Below are 22904 nucleotides of genomic sequence, written 5' to 3'. Positions count from 1 at the left end.
GTTTATTGATCGCTTCTGGAGTGTGAGAAAATTGATCCAGATTGTTGTATGGTAAAACTCAGAGTCTGAGACTTTGCTTACAGAGTGAATTTTACTGTTAACATCAGAGTCAACATCGCTGCTGTCCCTTCTGATTTGTCTAACTACTGTAAAACATTTTCCTTTGTCAATTTTCTTCTCTTCACCATTTTGTGCAGGCAATGAAAAATTCTGTATTCTCCATGGCATGCAATGAAAGTGATAATAAAACTACAAAGATGATGTCCTCGGGGCTTCCCTGGTGGTGCAGTGGTTAAGAATCCACCTGCTAATGCAGGGAACACGGGTTCGAGCCCTGGCCTGGGAAGATCCCACATGCCGCGGAGCAACTAAGCCCATGTGCCACAACTACTGAGCCCACGTGCCACAACTACTGAAGCCCGTGCTCCCAGAGCCTGTGCTCCACAACAAGAGAAGCCACCGCAATGAGAAGCCCGTGCACCACAACGAAGAGTAGCCCCTGCTCGCCGCAACTAGAGAAAGCCCATGCGCAGCAACGAAGACCCAACACAGCCAAAAATAAAATTAAATAAAATAAATAAATTTATTTTTAAAAAAGGATGGTGTCCTCTATCCTCTTTTATACCTTCTTGAAAGATGATGTAATACTCCAAGCAATGTAATAAGAAAACTGAAGGGTGATGCAATCGTGATGATTTATTTCACTGTTGCATCAACCTTCTGGATGGTGATTCCATCATTCTTCCATTTTCTTATTATTTTAGTATTTTTAGCATAATTGGCAATAATTGATGGGTAATGATGAAATAATTCCTAGGATGATAAAATGGAAAACATTTCAAGATATAAGAAAAATCAGATCACTAAGATCCCGTGAAGTCTTAGATTTATAAATGGCTCCAATGGTCCCATATGGTACATTCAAGATAGAATGAGTTTTATTCTGTTCTTGTTAAAAAGTAAATGTTCTCTTTGATCTTTGAAAAATTTCCTTTCAAAAGAACCAAAGTCATGATATATAAAACTTTACAAATAGTTAGAACCGCTCAGAAAAAAAAAAACTCAAAAACTAAAATTGGGTCCCATGGGCCCGGATGGTATACTGATGGTTAAATCACATTAATAGATTTGGTCATTTCGTGAAAATTTTCAAAATCTGACTGCCTGGTAAACTGCCCCACAAAAAGACCCTTCCCTTACCCATAGTTCTCGGACCAAACCCAGTCAGAGAGAAAGCTCCATAGTATTCCAACACCATAGATGCTCACCTCCGGGCTCCACCAGCACTCCCCACGGAGATCAGGCTGCTCCTGGCCTGGGACATTTTCTCCTAGAGTCTGTCTTCACACACAGCGAGGAAGCAAAAATCATGACCTGAGGAAAACAGAGACGACTTCTGGAATACTCTGCAGGCTTCAGAACAAGGCACTAACAAAACTCAGACCACAATCAGACACCAAACTTTACTGCTTTACATTCTTTCCAGTAAATGGATTTATTGTAAGGAGACAGTGGTCCTATTCTCTTAGGGTTTTTAAAAATTCTTTTTCATCTCTTGTGTTTCCAGTCAGTCCATGACTATGGTTTGACAGTTAATCTACAACATAGAGGAAATGTCCAATTCACAAAAGTGGTGTATTCCAAACCTTTGGAAGTTGGTTGTTTCAGGAACTCAGAATATTTTCTCCTTAAATAAACAATATTATAAATGATGGTGAGGTTTCCAGACCAGCCCCACAAAAGCCCTCTTAACTCATAATGTTGTTGGGGCCCTGGACTTTTACGGTGAAAATTAGTAGAGAGCAATTTTGTTGTAGTACCAATAAACAAACTCAAATATGGAAGATATAGTCTCCTCTCTCCTGAATTCTATTTAATGAAACAACTGGTTTAATGAAAGGAGATAAAAGGAAAGACAGACTTTTTAGGGAGGGACCTCTACTTATAAGAATTTTGGAGTCTTATAGCGGCATTCTATTGTTATTTTGTCTGTCCAGTTTCACTTGGATACCTTTTTTTCATTTTCCCTCATAGAGGCATGACACAAAGGAGCCATGATGAGGGTAGATTTGGGGCTCATAGCAAAGGATGGGGGAGGAAAAGCAAAAATTTTGAGAGAGATTTTCTTGATGGGGCGATTAAAGCACGTCGTTGCAAGGGGGAAATTGCCTAAATCGGTATTAACTGATTTGCTAAGGAAATTGAGGAGAAGGTGGAAGACCCAGTATTAGTGCCCTAGGCCCTTGAGCCAGGAAGAGAGAGAGGAGAGTCCACTATTTGGTCAGACAGTTCCCTCTCTAACCATAAGGTGGTGCCATCAGCCCAGACAGTCGGCCCCAAGGGGGCGTGGCTTGCAGGAGGAAGAGCTCTCCACGAGGAAGCCACGTTTTCCACTCTGGCTTTGGAACTCAGAAAGCCTGGACCAGACACCAAGTATCAACCTATGCGATATTGCCTCATCATCCAACAACTTCCCATCCTCCAAGGCCCCACCTGCTCATACCTTCCCATCCTCCAAGAATACCTTTCTAGGCATAGCAACCCACATCAAGATTCCAACTAATTACTTCCCATTCCTCTCATCCATATCCCCCTTCACAGTGTCAGCACTGGGCCCCTGACCTTTTCCTAACTCCAAAAGGGAATCTAGTCTAAGAGCGTCCTGGAGTTTCATCCTTAAATGCCATCAGGATGTGAAAACAAGATCTCTGGTGAGCACAGATTTGTCACAAAGGCCCCACAACAAGGCCCCAGATGCCCTTGGCAGCTTTATCTTCCACTTGAATACCAAACTGGGCAACCCCTATTCCCGATACAAAACGCACCACGTCTCCTCCGTTCATTTACCCCTGCTGGTCCTCCCTCCTGTGATACCCTCTGTTCCTTTTCTACTTGTCAGTATCCTCTCCCCTTTCAAAGTCTAACCCGAATTAACCTACTTATTGTTTGGATTTAACTGGTGGAGTTAGAGAGGAAAACTTGGGTTCCACGCATTAACCACAGAAGCCCCAGACTGTCACGAGGTGAGCCTGCCTCATCCTTTCCACTGCCAGTTGGGTCTTAAGCTGAGAAGGAGGGTCCGTCCAGCCAAGACTCCCTGCTGAGCCTCAGGGCAATACCAGCTGGACTGTCCTCGCATCTCCCAAGTCTCAATGCCCACCTAGAGAGACATCAAAGCTGCAAGCACAATGCGTGGCCCAGTATCTATTCTCAATTCATGTTTCCTTTATAATAATAATAATAATAATTACTACCATTATTACTGCCCCTTCCCCACTCCCTACTGTCACCAGCCACAGTCTGCCAAACCAGTCCTGAGTTACAGAGCTAGAAGAAGGAACGAGGGGAGATCACAACACAGTCGCCAGCCTGAGCTCCCCTCCCCACTTCCACCCCAGGCCTGTGGCCTAGACTGGTAATCCCAGGAAACTGCTTCCTGATTCTGCAGAATTTTCTCAGCCCTGCTGGGACGGACTGGGGTGGGCATTCTTCTCTGGATGTCTGGCTCTGGCCAAGTGGCCTGACGATAAAACTTTTAAGAACTGGTACCTGTAACTTGCAACACCTCAAATACAGTTCACTACTTTCCTTTTAGTTCTAAAGGGACAGGTGGCTCAGGTAGGAGACAAGGTAGGAGACCAGAATGTCCCCTGTGAGGCTGGAGCAAAAAGCCCCAAGATGAATTTTTCCATTATGCAGGTCCTCTGAGGGCAGCCCCAGGGCTTCATGGTGGCAAAAGGCCATGCCCCAGCTCTGGGAGGCAGGAGCCCAGAGACCTCCATCTGCCTGGCCCCTGATTCAGGTGGCCGAGAAGACTCAGAGAGTCTGCATCCAACAAAGGTCGGCTTGCTCCCACCCTGTGGACCTCTCCTATTTCTGTGGCTCAAAGAACCAAGAGACCAGATGCCCTTTTTAATGCCAATATAGCTCATGTTCTCACCTACAGAAAAGGCTCTCCAAGGAAAGAAAGCCTACCCAGGTAATTCAGAGGCTTATGGAGTTCGTGGGAGGCCAGACTGCTGCTGGTTTTTTTGTTATGTTTTGTCTTTTCAGGATCTACAGGAGACGGTGTTTCATAAACTAATAAAGGAAGTTAACTACGCAAACAAAAGCAGGGTGGGAAATGCTAACCACCTATTTTAATGTACTTGTACCCCACCTCCTTCCCCCAAAGCTCTGAGGCTGCAAGAAGTAATTGTTATTGGAATCGTGGGCATGAGTGGTCAGTTTCTTGCCACTGCTGCAGACTCGGACCTTCAAAGTGACCATTTCCTTGGGCTCTGAAATCGGGTGGGGATGGTGGACAGCAGGTCCCAGGCGCTGCAACCCCAGGGAGAGCCCACCCGAAGGCGCTTTCCCCACCCCCTCCTTTCATTCCTCCCACCTCAAGGCCACTGGATGCGCTGGACAGCCGCAGCCAGAGGCGCCCACCCTGCCCCCACCCCCCCTTCCTAACGCCCTCGTGCATCCGGAACCCTGGGAAAGGAGCTTTGGAAGCCGAACGGCGGCCGGAGGATGACCCGGCCCCAGCGTCTCCGCGCCCCCTCCCCCAACCGTGTCACATGGCTGCCCCAACGAGGCTCGCAGTGCGCCCCGCCGCGGAGACCCAGGGCCGCGTCGCCACGGGCAGTGGGTGATGAAACCTCCCCGGCGAAATACCGCAGAGGGCAGGGAGCAGAGCGGGGCCGAGGCCGGGGCCGGCGCGGGGGGTGGGAGCTGGTACCCGGGCTCACCTGTTCTCCAGGAGGAGGATGGAGACTGCGGGGGAGGGGCGAGGGCGCGTCAACCCGGGGTGAGTGGCGCGGCGCTCGCGTCCCCGCCCTCCCCCAGCCCTGCAAGCCCCCAGAGCAGCGCCGTCGGACTGACGGTGCCCGGAGCAGTTCCTGTCCCCAGCCCAGGCGCCGGGGAGACGTGAGCGTGCACACGTACACACACAGCGGGGGAAGAGGCGCTCCGAGCGGCGCCCAACTTTCTCCCTGCTTCCGCAGGCCGGGGGAGAAAGCGGTCGGGGGCAATCCAGCCCCGGCCGTGCTTGGGGAGGGAGCTCGAACAAGGAAAAGAGACGGAGAGAATTTCCTCGGGTTTTGTTTTTAGGGTTTGGGGAGAATTTTTTGACCTTTTCCATCCGATGAATGAAGAGTAAAGGGAACCAGAATGGGGTGGCGAGTAGCGCCTTTGAGAAAATGGAAGAGTATGTTTGGAGACGCGTAAAGTTGCCTTTCAAGCTCCAGCCTCTGGGGCACGCGATGCTCCTCGGCGGGCTGACTCAGGGCTGCCTGGGCCTCCCAGCCCCCCGCCTGGAAATGATGCAGGTCCAGTCAGTCACCTGGATCCCTGCAGCCCAGCCCGGAATCCGTCTGGACTGAGGGAGGGGCGAGAATCTGGCACCAAGGCCCACCAAAGAGGGGCGAAAAGAGGAAGATGGGGCAGTCGCTCAGGCTAAGTCCTATATCTAGTGCTCTGATCCTATCTTAAATAGTTTGAGGGATTTTTTTTTTTTTAATGCAAAGCGTCACAACGCCAGGAATTCCCATATGTGCCCAGTTTGGCCCCAGCATCACTGTATCCAGGAAACTTCTCCAATCCTCGGGGCTGGGAATCTCAAGTGAATTCCAACAGGCAAAAAGAGGAAACTTTCCCAGCCCGATGCGGGTGTGATGCGAGTCAGGAGACCGGGCGGACGCTGTCCCAGCGCAAACTGTCCCCTCTCGCCCTTCTTTAGCTGCAACCGGAGCTGGAATTCGCTTTTATTTTTTTAAGTCCGTTCGGCCATTGCCCTTGAGCACCCGCACACGCGCATGCATCTCCGGCCGCGCTCTCACACACTCACGCAAACGCGTGGCCGCCGCCAGGTCTGCAACTTTGTCAGGCGCTCCCAGCGGCGCTCGGCTTCCTCCCGTAGTAGTTGGGCACAGGCCACGCCTCCCGACCGTGTTGTCAAACGGGCGGGGGTCTCGGATTGGTCCAGCCGCCGGGACAACACCTGCTCGACTCCTTCATTCAAGTGACACCAGAGCTTCCAGGGATATTTGAGGCACCATCCCTGCCACTGCCGGGCACTCGCGGCGCCGCTAACGGCCTGGTCACATGCTCTCCAGAGAGCTACGGGAGGGCGCTGGGTAACCTCTATCCGAGCCGCGGCCGCAAGGAGGGAAAAGGCGAGCGAGGAGGAAGAGTGGGAGGAGGAGGGGAAGCGGCGAAGGAGGAGGAAGAGGAGGAGGGGAGCACAAAGAATCCAGGTCTCCGGGAGGGAGGTTTACACCAAGAACCATGTGTGCCGAGCGGCTGCGCCAGTTCGTGACCCTGGCTTTGGTGTTGGCTACCTTCGACCCGGCGCGAGGGACCGATGCCACCAATCCGCCCGAAGGCCCCCAAGACAGGGGATCCCAGCAGAAAGGCCGCCTGTCCTTGCAGAACACAGGTAAGTGCGTGCGCCCCAGCGGCGGGGAGCTGCTGGGAGAAGACACCCGGCACCCACGCAGAGCGCCCCGGGCGCTTCGCCCGGAACTGGGCGCCCACCCTGGGCCGCGCAAACTCTTGGGGTGTTGTAGGACGTGCAAAGGAAAGCGCGAGGCAAAGCGAGGTCCGCGCCGGGCTCCGCGCGCCCGGAATCCGCACGTGCTGGCAGGGTGATGAAATGGCTGGGGCAGGACTTGTTGCTGTCCTCCCTGGGTCGAGGGTAAGTGAAGCAGCGTCTGACGCGGCCAGTGCCGGCTCCGGAGTCCCCGGTCCGGTTCAAAGCTCCCTGCTCCATCCTGACCGGCTTGCGGGAGGCACGGAGGGTCCCCGGAGCGGGGCTGCGCCCTGAACCCGGAGAACTTCTCTTCCCAGCCGGCGGGCCGCGGCAGGACCGCTTCTCCCCTTCCTCAAAAGATGCCCGACATCCGAGAACTTTGTAGGCGAGACAAATTGCATTTTGAACTTTCCCCTTAGGGGGCATTCCTTTCGGAAGGGGTAGGGGCGGGTGGCGCAAAAGCGTACCTCTGCGGTGCTGCCGCCGTGCCCCGCTCCAGGGCAGGTCAGCAAGGGAAGAAATGGTGACACGGCCCGAACCGTGCGCCGCAGCTGCTCGACCGGCTCTCCGCTCACCCACAAGCTGCCGAGCACAGCCAGGCGTGCAGGGCTCGGGGCTGGCCCTTTTCCCAGCCTCCTGGAGAGGAAGAAAATCTGCCTACAGCTCCTTCGCTCTTCACGGCCCTCCCTTTATTTAGGGGGCCTGCGAAACCGGGGGCGGCGTGCGTGCGCTCACCGCACGAGCAGGAATGCACGAGTGCCCATTAGCGACGCCCGGAGCTCGTGAATCGCGGCCCTGCGCGCTCCTGGCCGGCGCGCCGGGGCCGCGCGTGGGGTCATCCGGGAGTCTCCCACCTCCATAGGCGGGTGCCAGCACCCGCGGCCCGCGCCCCGCTCATCCTAGGACCCTCGCCCACCCTCTCCTCAGGGAAAGTCCCAGAGCTTTCCCTGAGAATCGAACGTGATTTTCGCTAGTTGGTGACCCTCAATAAATACACGCCCCTCATTCTCTCCGCAGATTTAATCTGAATGTGGATTATCTCCTCCGACCCCGCCCTTCTTCCAAAATATACTTTTCTGATGTAATTTTGTGGTTGGTTTAAGTCAAGGAATTGGGTAGGGGGAGGGAAGGAAGACAGGCTTTGCGCGCGGCAGCCTGACAGTTAACTCCCTCTCAGCCTGTCCTTTCACAGAGACGAATTAGAGCCACATTCTGCGAAGGGGGGCAGCAAACTCCCGGGTCGCGGGAATTCTTGGGGATGAAGCGTCACCTCACCCCGGATCTCTGTTTAAAAGGAGCCTCTAACTGCGAAGGTTGCGTTTCTGCAGACTAGCCCCCATCTGACTCTATTCCTGAGCTTGCTTGCAAACCGCAGCTTCCCTAGCCTGGTATTTTTAATGCGGATGGTTTGGAGGCGCTGCCTTAATAGGAATTTTGTTTTGATTTTTAGATGTTGAATCATAAAGCTGAATTGAAACTGCTTTTTGGACGCTTTCATTTGGGGGTCAGGAAGGAAATGGCCTTGATTTAATAGCAGCAGCTTCATCCAAGTAGAGAAGGGTATTTCATTGATGAAGTACAGAAAGGAAAGAGCAAGCTGATGGGTTGAAATTTTATTTTTGTCTGTGGGTTTAGAAAGCTGAAATATCTTATGCTTTCAGACTAAGTATTCCCACAAATACTTTAATAAGATGAGAAGGATGAAAAATGGAGTGTTCAGACCTAACTTCTGATTGTGACTTTCGCAATGTAGGTTTGGCTAAGTTTTTACAAATATTTACAAATACATTTTCATAAGTAGATTAAGTGATGAGATTTTCTTTCCCTGGTTTTTTAGATCCTGAAATAGTCACTTCTAACTTTTTCTCTTAAATCTTCTTTTAGTCATTACTTTTATTTCAACCCGCCTCTCTGCACTCCCCAGCATGGCTGAGAATTTTGAATGTGATTGTATGTAATTCTCATTTTAGCGGAAATCCAGCACTGCTTGGTCAACGCTGGCGATGTGGGGTGTGGCGTGTTTGAATGTTTCGAGAACAACTCTTGTGAGATACGGGGCTTACATGGAATTTGCATGACTTTTCTGCACAACGCTGGAAAATTTGATGCCCAGGTAAAAAACCATATTGAGCGCCAAGAATGTTTTGTGTTAGCGTAGCGTGATCGAAATGTTCGTTGGGAAAGACTTGTTAACAGATTTTCTTAGCTGATGGTCATGGTGGGTTTTAGCACTTGCCAGAGACCTTCTAGGTGAGCAGCAGGCTGCCAATGACTCCCCACTCCACTCCTGGAGTTCAGCTTTCTGGACCTGTCATGTAGGCTAAATCCTTCTCCACTCTTCAACTGTGTCTCCACACACAGAGTGGAATGGAGACCAAGTTGAACACTTATCTGAGGATTCTTAGCAGAGAAGACAAAAGTCATAATAAATAATAAACACCTTCTAAGGGACACCTAAGGATGTCTGGCTACCCAGAACCCAAGTCTGCAAGGCCCATCACATTTAAGAGTGTAGGTTGAGTGGGGAAGGGCAGGGACTCCAACTGACCATGCCGAAAGCTATTTTCAAGAATAAAAGAGACACAAAATTTGTAGAAATTCATCATCTCCTAGAGGGCATGTGGGGGACTTCCCTGGTGGCGCAGTGGTTAAGAATCCACCTGCCAATGCAGAGGACACGGGTTCAATCCCTGGTCAGGGAAGATCCCACATGCCGCGGAGCAACTAAGCCCGTGCGCCACAACTACCGAGCCTGCGCTCTAGAGCCCACGAGCCACAACTACTGAAGCCCGCACGCCTAGGGCCTGTGCTCTGCAACAAGAGAAGCCCCCGCTCGCCGCAACTAGAGAAAGCCCACGCGCAGCAACAAAGACCCAACACAGACAAAAATAAACAAATAAATAAATTCAGAGGGCATGTGGGCAGGTAGCATGGATAAATCAGGGCCTTCAGAAGAGCAGACTTTTCTCCCTCCTAAGTAGCAGATCCTCCTTTCCCAACCTGAAAAGTCGGAACCCTGAATGAGTCCTGCTCTATATAATAACTATAGTCAGGGCCTGACCCACTTCAGTTATCCCAGGGTCCCCAGGGTAAAGCCCAGTTGCTGTGTGGGCAGGAAATGAACCCAACAAGCAACTTTATGGCTCCAGTGCCCACGATCCAAACATGTTTCAGATGGAGTGGAGCATGAGGCTCATCTCCTTCATGTCCTCCCCAGCCCATATATGCACTATGAAGTACCCTGTAGTTGTTACAGACTTCCTCTCCCATTTCACTGGAGAGCCATGACAGTGTTTGGATGAGGCCAACAGTTTAGGTGTGATTTATGAACATCGCCAGTCACCATGTACTGACATCCTGTAGAGAGCCTGACAAAGCAACGCCTGGGAACCAGAAAGCAATGTGACAGGGCTGGCAGCCTCCCCTACAGAGGATGTGGGGTGGCAGCAGGGGAAACAGAAACCGGGGAAGGAAAGAGGAGTAGAACGTTTGAACTCCTTGAGACTCCCTAATAAAGCATCCCTTCTGGATTAACTGGAATTAGGAAACGTAATAGGAAATCCGGAGGAAAGATGTGTATTTCAGGGCAATCCCACAGGATGTCAGGGAAGAATACCAAGAACGTATTACTGCAGCCCTCGCATAAATTAATCTTCCTTTTTTCTCTCAACCAACAGCAGTATGTTCTCAAGTTAGAAGCATCCCTTTCAAGTCAGATCTCAGCCCATAACTACTTAATAAACTGGCACACCCTACCCTCCATCCTATTTGGCTCCCACTGGAGAGTCAGAGGAAAGGGGGCTACGGGGAGGTGGTTTTTCAGTGATCAGACACTATCTGTAGACATTTCAACTGCTTCTAAAGGAGAGAACTGAAATAAACATGCTGGCTGGCTTCCCACTTCCAACCTAAACCCATTTACTTCCTCAACTCCGGTACGTCCGGGCCTGTCTAAAAGAACAGGGGGTGACCTCTCCAACGACAGCTTGTTTCTTTAGTAAGCGGGGTGCGGGGATCCCTGGGTAGGTATCCCACAGTGCCTCTCTGCCCCGAGAGGTTGATAAGGGAGCTGCCGGCCCGGGCTCGCCGCCACACCCCGAACAGCTGTCTCCTTTCTAGGATAAGAGCGATCTAATGGGGTTGCCAAGAAAGAGGACTGTAGGCCAGATGTATGCCTGGCTGCCTTCGCCACTCGGAGGCCGGGAGCATGGGGGAGGGGCCGTCAGTTGGGCAGTTCAGACTCCAGATGCTGCCAGGCAGTGTGCCAGGCGGGCCTTTTAGAGGCAATAACCCTAACAGTTTAAAAGAGTCGAATTGCTTTCAAAAAGGAAAAAGAATGCTCCTCCTTAAAGGCTAGGAGGAGACAAGAGAGAGTATGGGTTGGGGGTGGCAGGAGGCACTGAGACAGAGAAGGGAGGCCCAGCTAGCACCGGATCTTGACATCCCTAGAAGGAACAAGGGGAGACGTGAGATTTGGACAAGCAGGGACTTTCTACTTGAGAAAAACTCTTGCTGGGCGCCACCAAGGAGTTCTGGATTTATGCCCGGCCAAATTCCCCTCTGTGTTCCAGAAGCATTGCCACCAAACGGCCAACAGTGGGCCGCCTTGAGGATGGAGGGTCATGGGTGGCCCAGGACCAGGAAGGCTAGCAGAGCGGGTCAGGAGGAAGGAGGCTGATGCGTTTGTCTCCCGAGTAACATACCGAATGCGGGGGTATCACGTCCCTCTGGACGGACGTCCTGATGTAGCCTCAGCCCGTCACCTGCCAGGGTGTCTGTGTGCAGCAGGGCCTTGGAGTGCAGGTGTCAGAAAAATCCCTTGTAAGCCCAGAAAGGGTAAAAAAGTCAAAGTGTGTAAGAAGGACTGGTCTCTTCCTCCCCGCTCTCCCTCCGCTGTCCCCTCTGCTCTCAGGGCAAGTCCTTCATCAAAGATGCCTTGAAGTGTAAGGCCCACGCCCTGCGGCACAGATTCGGCTGCATAAGCCGGAAGTGCCCGGCCATCAAGGAGATGGTGTTCCAGTTACAGCGGGAATGCTACCTCAAGCACGACCTGTGCTCTGCCGCCCAGGAGAATACCCGGGTGATGGTGGAGATGATCCACTTCAAGGACTTACTGCTGCACGAGTGAGTGCTGCCCTCTGGGGGCAGGGGGTTGGGGGGGGAACGGAATGGTGCAACTGGGATAGAGGAAGGGGAGGCCTGCTGGGGCTGGAGAAGAGTCTTCCTCGGTTTGAGGGGCTGGCCTGTAGAGGCTGAACTCTCCTGTCAAACTGGGAAGGTTGTGGTTTACCTCAGAAAGCTGCGCGCTGACTCCCTGGGAGTCCCCTTCCAGCTGGCCTTCAGGAAAAGCAAAAGAAATTTCCACCATCCGTTTCCAAATCTTAAGCAGTAGCCACAGGAAATCTTTCCACCAAGCGTGAGATGTGTAGGATTCGGAAATACCTTTCGTCTTCCCCTCAGCCAAGATCCCAACGGTGCTGAGTGTTCCAAGTAGCCATGCGGGTGCCCCGGCAGACGGCCGAGAGCTGATAACATACTGAGCGTGTACTAAGTGCCAGGTATTGCGCTAAGGGCTTCATATGAATTTTTCACTTGATCCACATGACAGCGCCGTGAGCTGGGTACCATTCTCATCTCCATTTTACAGATGAGAAAACTGAGATTCACTGCGGTAAAGGTCGCACAGACAATGAAAGGCAAAGCCAGGATAAGGAGCCAGGCGGTCGGGCTCCAGGACTTACACTCTTACAAACCAATCGCTTTTTTTCCTGCCTCCATAAGCTCTCCTTTCCTTTAGAAGGTCCGATTCACCTTCTCTAACATTAACGCCCTCCCAGAGAAAATGCAAAACAAATGACAAAAAGTTTAATCAGCTAAACGCCTTTATGCCAAAGTGAGGAGGTAGGAACGTACTTATCGGAAGACTTGCAATTCGATCGTAAACCCAGGACGTCTCCTTCCTTAAAAAACATCCCGATAGGATCCTAAATTTTGCAGAGTAGTAAAGCATGTGGGTGCATAGTTGCTTCTAACACAGTAGCCCCTGAAGGTTACAATGGCGCCTTCCTTGGGGACTTAGAAAGGAAGCTACTAGCTAAGCAGCCCAGTACAAGTCATAGCACTGTTAGTCTTTACACAGTGACTCATTGAGCCAAATCAGTACAATTTTATGAACTCTTGCTCCTTAGTTTGTGCCATGGCCTCCCCCAGCTATGTCGCTAAACAGGCCACTCCCCACCCCCACATACACCACTTAGATCACAGAGGACAGCAACCGTCACCTGTCACTTTCCACTTGATTATGAGGCTCTAGGTATCTTGCAGCACCCCTTGGTGCAGTGTTAGAATTATAAGATTCACCATGAATCTCTACCAGGAGCTCTTGCCAAGAGCAAACCAATGTGGCTTTTCCTTGAGTTACACTAATGCCTGATAAAATATTTTCTATTCTTCCAAATCCCTAGAGAAAAACAAAGCAACAATAGCATCAACAACAATAGCAATAACAATAACTACCATTTTCTGAGTGGGCCAGGCCCTTTGGCCAGAGACTTTACCTGGATTATCTCATTTATCTTTCCCGACAGTGCCACAAGCCAGAGAATACTGTCCCCATATAACAGAGGAAGAAAGTGAAGCTAAGTGGTTAAAGGTCTTACTCTGAGGTTCAGTTCCTACTTTTCAACTTGGGAATTGGTGATTCTGAAGCCAGTTGTCGGGAATAGACCTCAAACCTCCTTGTAACCTAGGCTGCGTTCTCCCCCCCAGACCAGCTAAAGGCTCAGTGGTCCCCAAATGTGGCGGGATTTTTCCCTTTTCTTAGAAACAGCAGCCCCATTATACTGGCAAAGCACTGTGAAATTTCCTTCCTTCAAGGTGCCCCTGCAAGAGGCAGACACCCCATGGCTGAGAAGCTCATGAAATTCATCTGTCCTCAGCCCACTGTCATCCTTTAGAGATAGTTTGTTGGCCTCAAGCATGGATGACGGGGCACTAGTTTTTAATTCTATGGTACATTCTTGGAGCCAAGAAGACTTTGTCTTTCTGGAGAAACGTCTTCTGTGGGGAAACTGAAGGTTTTGAGGTTTTTTGCCACCCTCCCCACCTTGAATTTAAGGAGAGGGAAAGTACTGTGGCTTTCTGACATCTCCTCTACGGAAACATGGTCCATGGGGCCACGGGACCCTGACTTCCAAAGGACTCCTTACATCATTTAGAGCCAACACATAGCCCCCACCCAGGCCTGCTCTGGAAATGCTGGTGGTCCATCCCGAAAGCAAACCTGGGCCATTTTCTCAAATTCTCAGTGTGGCTGCATACAAGTCATCTTGCCTCCTGCTAAGCCGGCACCCCTAGCTCCCCACAAATCCCTACTACCTTCCCTTCTGAAGCCACGACTACACACTGCGTCCACTAGTACTTCAAGCTGAACTGAGGTTTTTGTTTTTTAACTATCTGAACTGATTTGGGCACAAAAGGTCCCATCAGTCCCCAGATATCAAGAAGACCATTTAAGAATGTGTGACACTGGCCACAGATAAGAAAATGGAAACTGAATTTGCTCTTCCCTCTAGAGAGGAGGAAATCATAGTCACTCCAGAATGCACGTCACCCGCATCCCTCAACCTGATCCTCATTCACCCCAAAACACGCTCAGTTAAAAGGACTTCCTTCAAACCCTCTGCTCCCCTCACCCCTTCCCATCCCACTTCCTCCATATCAACGGCTTGGCCACCACACACCCTGTCACTGAGTGCTGGCAGCCTCCAGCCACGTCCCGCTCCAAGTATTTTAAAAAATCTTTTAGCCTTGCTGACTCCCAGTGGAGAGAGCTGGGCTTTGTCATTAGACACGGGCTGAGCTAGCAGCCGGAGAAGGCACCATGCCAGCTCGAAACAAGCTTAGATGAACACACAGCCCTCCCCACAGTTCACAGCTTTCTCCCCAGCCGACAGCGCTGAGGGCAGAAGAGAGCGTGGGCTAGCCTTCCGGGACCGCCTCGGGATTCGGAGAGCTCATCTGGTGGGCAGGACGCCCTGGCGAAGGAGGCCAAGAGGCAGTCTGTGCATTCCCAAGAGGGCCCTCCCCTTACTCTGGGGAAAGAAACGTGAAGGAGAGCGTCCCAAAAGGACAGATGCTCAGCCTCCTCGATTTGCCCATCTAGCCCCAGGGGGTGGCAGGTAGGATCAGGTGCTAAAATCCCGATGCTGCTGTAGCAGATATACTCGGTGACCCTGACCTCCCTGAGGCAGTCAGTTGCTAGTTTTCAAAAGATGGAAGGAAACAGACCTGCAGGGAGCATTTCCCTTGTGTTGCCCCTTGCCCTCGTCTCTTAACTCAAGCAGACTTGGGTCATTGCTGTCCTTGTCACGGTTAGGGGCCTGCCTTACAGAGTTTCAGCACCCTGCCCATCAGCCGTGCCCAGACTCTCTGACTCTGAAGGCATCAAGGCCTTAAAAGGCAGCTTGATCTCTATCAGCCAAAACAGTCCTCCCCTCCACTCTCAGCCCAGCCCCAGGCCTTCCCAGCCCAGAAGCTTCCAAAGCCACTTTCACACACACACACACACACACACACACACACACACACACACACACACCCGCCTCGTCTCCTTTTTTATATCGATGAAATGAGGACAGTTCACTCAATTACAACTTGAGGACTAATTCATAAAAATGGCAGTAAACTACTTCACAAGTCTCAAAACACAATCTGCTCTTCCTGCTTGGCGACAACTGTCAACTTGCAGAGAAAAGATTAAATGGGCTATAATGCAGCCCCCCAGGTGGTCCAGGCTCACAGAGGAAAAAAATTCTTCTTCTTCTTCTTCTTACAAATGATCTCATGTTCCAGAGTGATTTCCTGCCCAAAGGGATGGCCCAGAGCTTCAATGTTCCTGATCAGAGATATCCAGAAATTCTGCCAGTGAGGACTGCTTAAGAAAGCTGGTTAGCCACATGGAACACTCCATACCCCTCTCCCGCCTTGGGGATCTTAAAAAGGCCAGTGAGATGTAAGAAAGGCTCAGTGAGTGGGCCAGGACAGCCCATTGCCGGGGGGTCCTTTTTGCCAGATGGGCCCCAAAATATAAGAAGCAGGCACACTGCTCCAGCTTTCTGCACACACCTCCCACCCGCAGGAGGAAGGTTTGCATGACGTGGTCATCCAGCACTTTCCTAAAGAACAACCCGGGGCAGCTGGGATGGCCTGAGCAACTGGCCCTCCCCTTGGGATCCCAGCGTGCTTATTTCACAGACAGCTGGCTCTCGTCCCAAGCACGTAGACCCCTCTCAGCCACCTCTCCCCTCCCTCATCTCCCGTTGTGGGGAAGCCCAGATTGGAAGCATAGAGGTGCTTAGACAGCCACTCCCCCACCTCGGCCTCTGCTACCAAGGAGCGGAAGAGCTCTGTGGGAATTCACGTCCCCCCACCCTTCTCTGCCTGTTCCGGACTCCTCCAGACACAGAGGGGAGTGCACCCAGAAACTTCCCAAAACACCCTTTATCACCATGAGCCCAAACCAGGGGCAAACACGGACCATGGGTAAGATGGTTTCTTGGGAGCCTCACGTACAAAGCTCACCTAGGAGAAGGACACCCAGTGCAAAGCCAGCCAACCTCGCTTCCCTGCTATAAAGACTCCTCAGTTTGGTATTTAAGGCCCTTCACCATTTGCCTAAGTACTCCACTGGCTCCAAGACCCAGCTCCACTCCAGCTAAAACCCTCCTAGTTAGCACACCCTAAACAGACCCGGAGCTCCCCTGCTGTCTTATTCACACAGCTGGCGTTCTTGGCCCCCCCTCCCCAGAGATTCTTCCTAGACTTCTAGCATATGCACCTGTGAATTGTCACTGGCCCTTTTATTTGTGCATGGTATGCGGGATCTTAGTTCCCCAGCCAGGGATCAAACCCGGCCCCCTGCAGTGGAAGCGCGGCTTCCTAACCACAGGACCACCAGGGAAGCCCCTCACTGGCCCTTTATCTTGTGGTAGGCTCTCTCCCCAGCCTCCAGTTCTCTCCAATGCCTGGCATGGAGCCCAGTACGTAATGGCCACCCAGTCAATGTTGGTTGAGACCAGTACTCCAAAGAATAGGCTTCAAGTAGTTCCAGAAAGATCGTCCACCAAACCAAACCCAAGCCGAGCGTTGGTCACGTCCCTCTCCCCTGGTATATCGGTCCTGCCCTCTGCAGGCGTACTGCATCCTGGGTCTCTCTCTCAATCTCCAGACCCTACGTGGACCTGGTGAACCTGCTGCTGACCTGTGGGGAGGAGGTGAAGGAGGCCATCACGCATAGCGTCCAGGCTCAGTGTGAGCAGAACTGGGGAAGTCTGTGCTCCATCTTGAGTTTCTGCACGTCGGCCATCCAGAGGCCTCCCACGGCGCCTCCCGAGCGCCAGCTCCAGGGCCACAGGGCCAAGGTCTCCAGGGGCCACCACGGCGAAGCAGGTCACCACCTCTCGGAGCCCAGCAGTCAGGAGACCCGCCGAGGTGCCAAGGGCGAGCGAGGTAGCAAGAGCCACGCAAACGCCCACACCCGGGGCCGAGCGGCCGGCCACGGGGCCCAGGGAACTTCTGGGAGCAGCGAGTGGGAGGATCAACAGTCTGAGTATTCTGATATCCGGAGGTGAAACGAAAGGCCCGGCCGGGAAATCTTTCCTCCACGCCGTCCATTTTCTTCTCTCTGGACATTCCAAAACATTTGCCATTAAAGAGGGGGGATGTCACACGCAGGATTTGATGGGGATTGCGGACTTGATGGAGGTGTATGTAAGCGGCATGGACAGGTGAAGCGGAGACTCCCTGGGCGGCAGCGAGGGCTCGGTTGTGCCCGCTGGGTCCCGCACCGGCACATCCCGAAAGGAGGGAGCCACCCGGCGTCCTCATTGCAACTTTGCCTTCTTTCCATCCGCGGAGCCCCTGGGCGGCAGCCTGCGGTTCCCTCTGCTGTGGGAGGCGATGGGGAGGGGCGGGGGTGACCCCCGGGGCTGGATCGCGGCCCAGACCGCAGCTTCTGGTGCTGTCTTGGTGGAGAGCAGCTGGATTCCGGTGCAGGAGTGGGTGTGAAAATCTCCCTGGGAATCAGGAGAAGGGTGGAGAGGAAGCAGGGGCCGTGTGGGTGCTTGGTGCCAAACCAAATCCAGTTTCTTGCATGGGACCTTGAGGTTTGGAGCAACTTGGGAAGGGGCGGGTGAGGGTTCTAAGTGTAATTTCTGAGCCATTGTTCTGTCTGGGGCACCCTGTCCGAGGGAGTGGCCCCTGTGTGTTTGTATTTTAACCACTGCTTCAAGTCTCGATTTCACTTTTTTTTTATTTATCCAGTTACATCTCCATATCTGTCGTCTAAATAAATAGCTTTCAAACAAAGCAACTGGGTCATTAAAACCAGCTCAAGGGAAAACAAAAAACAGCCCATCTTTGGGGGCTGAATTGTTTTTAGTGCTATTTTAAAAGGAATCAAAGAGCAGTGTAGCCGTACATCTGACTGCCTGACGTGGGCTCACTGCCACTTAGGGCAAAGCCACACCTGGAGGAAAATGCACACAGGAGGAGTGCATTTGACAGATTTCCTTTTGCATTTCGGTATCTCACCTTGACCCTCAGCCAAGACAGATAAAGCACCGTACCCTGGATTCCATGAGGCCGAGTTGGAAAGTTGGCCTCTCCGTGCTGGAGGATGGAAAAGGGGAACACAGAAGGACTACTCAGTAATTTTCACCAAGGAATGCCGACCTTTTGCATAAATGGAGGAGACTGCTGAAAATCGCTGAGGGACGAGATTTCCCAGATCCAGATTGAAAATTTAGCAATAAGAAAAGGAGTCAGAGTAAACAAAAGAAAGGCAGAGAGGAGAGACAGAAGTAAAGATACAGGGAGAAGATTAGAACAGAAATCGTCAGCAGTGGATGTCTTGTGGTTACTGAAGAGGTTTCAGAGATAGGACTTTACTTCTCTTTCCCAACAGGCTACAAATTAAAGCTTATCCTTTCTTGCAGCCAGTACTCAGACAGGAGCCCAGTATTGCAAGGAGTGGATGGATGTGCTGGGCCAGGTCCTTCTAGAGCAGGGGTCAGCAGACCTTCTCTATAAAGGTCCAGATAGGGAATACACTATTTTCGTTTTGGCGGGTTGTATGGTTTCTGTTGCAGCTACTCAACTAAGCCTTCGTCGCTTGAAAGCAGACATACGTAGACAACACATACCAAATAGGCTTGTCTCCATGCCATTAAAATTTTATTTAACAGGGACCCAACTGGACTTGGCACTTGGGCCTGAGTTTGCTGACTGCTGTTCTAGTGACTGGACAAAAAAGTATGCATCCTCCATTTACATCAGCTCATAGCTTTCCCTGAAAGCAACCTGAGGCCAGAGATAAAGAAGCTAAATTTATCTGCTCGAAAATGATTTGTTCCACAGAATGCCCTTACCCAAAGCACAGCTAGTGTTTATATAACCCAAATCCAATCTCATTGCTGCCAGGACATGGTGCCGGAGCGTCATTTCCCCAATCTTTCATGATCCATGTTGGAAAGAAACCATTTGGGTGTCGGGGGAGGGGGACAAAAGGCTGGGAGAAGCACCTAGAGAGAGCTAGAGCTGCAGAAAGAGGAGGAGACGGTGCACTTAATCCGGCTCTGCCCTCGGAGGGAGGAGGACCAGTGTGTCAGGCTCTGCCATGGCAACCGAACATAAACCGTGTTCGGTTTATGTTCAAGCCACGAACATAAGCAGTGGATGCCCTCACTGCTTATGCCTTGAGAACGTGTCTCAAGCCACGCAGCACGTGGACTGTTTTCCTTACATCACTCAAAAGCTGAAGCAATAACAAATTCTCTCGCGTTGCTGGGTCAGCTGTTCATTTGTTCGCCGGCTCCTGGGCTGGATGGGTGAAAGGCATCACTTTTATGTTTTCCTCAGTGTAACTGTTTTACATGTTCGCTCCTGACGTCCCATGTGTTGCTTCTATTGTAAATATTTGTCATTTGTATTTATTATCTCAGTGTTTTCCCCCAAGGCATAAAATTGCTTACTATGTTGATTTGAACCGCCTCCCCGATCTCTGTTGTATATTTTTCATGCCACTGTTTTGTTTCTTCTCAAAAGTCAGGTAGAAATCCTTGCATTCTGGTTCCTAATGTTTTGAAGCCTACAATCGTATTTATTGCTGAGATTCTTTATCTCAAAACTGAGGAAAATCCAAATTCCTGTAAGCATGGACAGAGGCATTTGTACAATCTAAAATGTAAGCAAAGTCATCCTTAAAAAATAGGCCCTGAACTTGGGGCTTCGTACTTCATACAAATTTGCTCTTGAGCCTTCCTTTGAGGAAGGATGTGGATTCCAAATAAAGATATGATGTTTATTTTGAGCCTTGCATCTTAACAAGATGATCCAAACACCTCTCCTTTGTATCAATAAATAGTCCTGTTATTCTGAAGTGAGAGGCCTGAGTAGAGTGAAATGCTAACACTCAAAACTAAAATAGAAGACGCCAGCCCAGAGCTATAGTCCTACTTTGACACACACACACACACACACACACACACACACACACGGAGAGAAATTTCAACTCGAACCAAGGAAAAGTCTTCGTTAGAACAACATGGGAAAACAATGCTTCCAGGGCCCATTTCCTAAGGAAGAACAACCCTCATCCGATCTCAGCATTGGTACCACGTGAGCTTTGCTAAGTCATAATATCTGTTTCTGTTAATGGATTTAGGCAGCAGGACCTGTACATTGTCACATTGCATTATCTTTCTCCAAGCGTTAATAAAGGTTTTAAATAATTGACTTCCCCTTGAGTAGCGTTATTGTCTGAGAGGGCTTTGGATGGGCCAAGGGAGATGGCTGTGAGCAAGTGGGGTTTGAGTCCATTTTAAATGCTGGATGTTCAGATACCTACAAAAGAGAAACAGACTCACAGACATAGAGAACAGACTTGTGGTTGCCAAGGGGGACGGGGTTGGGGGAGGGAAAGATTGGGAGTTTGAGATTAGCAGATGCAAACTATTATATATAGGATGGATGAAAAACAAGGTCCTGGGACTTCCCTGGTGGCCTAGGGGTTAGGATTCCGGGCTTTCACTGTGGTGGCCCAGGTTCAGGGCAAGATCCTGCAAGCTGCGTGTTGCAGCCAAAAAAAAAAAAGACAACAACAAGGTCCTACTGTGTAGCACAAGGATCTATATGCAGTATCCTGTGATAAACCATAATGGAAAAGAATATAAAAAAAGAATATATATTATATGTATAATTGAGTCACTTTGCTGTACAGCAGAAATTAACACCACATTGTAAATCAACTATACTTCAATAAAGATTTTTTTTAAATGCTGGATGTTCAGTTTACAGGGAGGGGAACCCAAGGAAGAAGACCGCCCTGGGCTTCTCCTCCATCACAGGGACTCTGTGCAAAACCCTGCCTGGGGCTTCCCTGGTGGCGCAGTGGTTGAGAGTCCGCCTGCCGCTGCAGGGGACATGGGTTCGTGCCCCAGTCCGGGAAGATCCCACATGCCGCGGAGCGGCTAGGCCCGTGAGCCATGGCCGCTGAGCCTGCACATCCGGAGCCTGTGCTCCACAACGGGAGAGGCGACAACAGTGAGAGGCCCGCGTACCGCAAAAAAAAAAAGAAAAACCCTGCCTGGATCACCCAGACAAAGAGGAGGATGAGCTTCCTGTGACCAGCCCAGGGCCATCAGGGTGGTCCTCACATCTCCCTCTGGAGTCCACAGACCTTGGAGTTGGCCACCCCTTCTTTCAGACTGAGCCTGCAGTGGACGCCACCGGAATAAAAGCTCAGTGGCTCTGCACAGGCAGGGAAGCCTGCTCCCCAGCTCTTCCTCAACACAACAGAGCTGGAGTCCCTGATTTACTCCACCATTGGCATACCTACTATGTGCCCAGGACCACATTAGGCACGTTGCATATGTAATCTCATCCCCAGTATGTCCCACAAGTAGCAGGTCTTATCCCCATTCTACAGGTGAAGAAACCAAGGTATAGAAAAGTAAAGCAACTTCTCCCAAACCATGTGGCTAGTGAGGGGGGCGGGGTCTGAACTCAAACCCAGATGTGTGACTCCAAGCCCACATGCTTTCACCCACTTCAGGCCTAGATTCTCCACATTTGATTTCTTTTTAAATTTAAACCAGTCAGTATTATTCCTATTTTACACAGGGCTTAGAGAAAGAATAAATTATACTCTTAGCTTTATAGCACCAGGCCTCTGAGGAGTTCTGCTTTAGAACGGAAAGGAAAATTGATGCTCTCACCTTTCCTCTCTGCAAAGACTCAGATTTTGGTTCAGGTTAAAGGAGGAACAGGAAAATCACGGCATCTCATCGCTTTTCTGTGCATGTGGGTGATTTTTTTTTTAAGGTGCTTCTCAAGTGTCCCTGAGGAAATCATTTGGGGAGTGGCTGGCTTGTGTCACCATGTAGATTGAGTTGTCTCCACTAAACCCACCCGATAGCCAGCCCTGCCTGAGACGTCAGGCTTCCCTGAAATCTTCACCACTGTCATCACCCTCATCATGATAGTTGCAGTTTCTTGTGGATCTGTTATGTGCCCCATGCGCTGCCTGGTGCTTTACAGGTATTATTTCTGAGCCTCATTTTACATATAAAGAAACTGAGGCTCAAAGGCATCTTAATTTGCCTAGAGCCCATCGGAAGGCTAGCTAGCTCCAGGGGGTGGCAGGGCTCACCCCGCTCTGCCTTACCATCCGTCACCCCTGATGTGAAAATGTGGGTTTAGTACCCCCGAGTTCGGAAACGCAGCTGCCTCCCCGCAACCTTCAGGACTGCTCCAGTCCACCGGTTCAGGAATGACGAGGCTGTGGGAGGGTTAGAAGATCTTCCAAATATGCTAGTATTTAAGTAAAGTTTCCAAAAGGAGCAATTGTGGGTCCCGCAATCTGGAGACGGAAATTTGAATTTACTCTAAAGTCAAAAAAAAAGAAAGCACCCTACTGAGGAGGGGACAAGCCTTGTCCAGAGAACACGTTTTATGTAAAAGTATTTGCAGGGGGGCGGAGGGGGCGAAAAAGGAGGAAAGAGCAATACTAACTTTGAGCTGGGAGTCATGCATGGCTGCTAGCATAAGCAGTACAGTTTTTATCACTCCCCAGAAAGAACACACACTCAAAAGTCACTCACTGAAGAGAATGGGGGGGAAAAAAGCCACAAAGCCAACCTAAGCTTATGCATGGAACAAGCCCCACCAGGATGAACTCTGATGTCCCAGAGAATCCAAGCCTCCTGGCACTCGAGGGTGTATTCCCACCTACCACCATGTAACATCAGGTCGGCCTGGGCGAACTAAAGCATGGGAAAGACAAGAGAAGCCCCTCCAGGAATTCTCAGAGGCAGGGCAATTGTTCACAAGG

The 22904-nt window shown here is 50.8% G+C and overlaps 1 protein-coding gene and 1 long non-coding RNA gene across 2 annotated transcripts in view; one reads left to right on the top strand and one right to left on the bottom strand.

Annotated features, from left to right (window-relative positions):
- Positions 1-4851, bottom strand: part of LOC114891634 — a 55141-nt gene extending 50290 nt beyond the window's left edge. The window contains exons 1-2 of the long non-coding RNA XR_003792548.1: positions 4734-4851; positions 1269-1374 (exon numbers count right to left, since the gene is read on the bottom strand). This is a non-coding gene — a long non-coding RNA (uncharacterized LOC114891634). The remainder of the gene's footprint in view (positions 1-1268; positions 1375-4733) is intronic.
- Positions 4852-5936: 1085 nt separating this feature from the next.
- On the top strand, positions 5937-17878 carry STC2 (stanniocalcin 2). The gene is made up of 4 exons (XM_029215848.1): positions 5937-6421; positions 8485-8627; positions 11427-11638; positions 16743-17878. The coding sequence occupies exons 1-4, from the start codon at positions 6271-6273 to the stop codon at positions 17143-17145; spliced, it is 909 nt and encodes a 302-aa protein (XP_029071681.1). The 5' UTR covers positions 5937-6270; the 3' UTR covers positions 17146-17878.
- Positions 17879-22904: the final 5026 nt, after the last annotated feature.

This window comes from Monodon monoceros, unplaced genomic scaffold, assembly GCF_005190385.1.
Source record: "Monodon monoceros isolate NGI ecotype Baffin Bay Population unplaced genomic scaffold, NGI_Narwhal_1 Super_Scaffold_12, whole genome shotgun sequence".
NCBI lineage: Eukaryota > Metazoa > Chordata > Mammalia > Artiodactyla > Monodontidae > Monodon > Monodon monoceros.
Note: the sequence above shows the minus strand (reverse complement) of the source record. Positions and strands in the feature narration are given on the sequence as shown.

Coding starts and splice junctions, on each gene's coding strand:
- STC2 (XM_029215848.1), top strand. CDS start 6,271: ATGTGTGCCGAGCGGCTGCGCCAGTTCGTGACCCTGGCTTTGGTGTTG. Junction 8,628..11,426: donor CTGGAAAATTTGATGCCCAG/GTAAAAAACCAT, acceptor CTCTGCTCTCAG/GGCAAGTCCTTCATCAAAGA. Junction 11,639..16,742: donor AAGGACTTACTGCTGCACGA/GTGAGTGCTGCC, acceptor CTCAATCTCCAG/ACCCTACGTGGACCTGGTGA.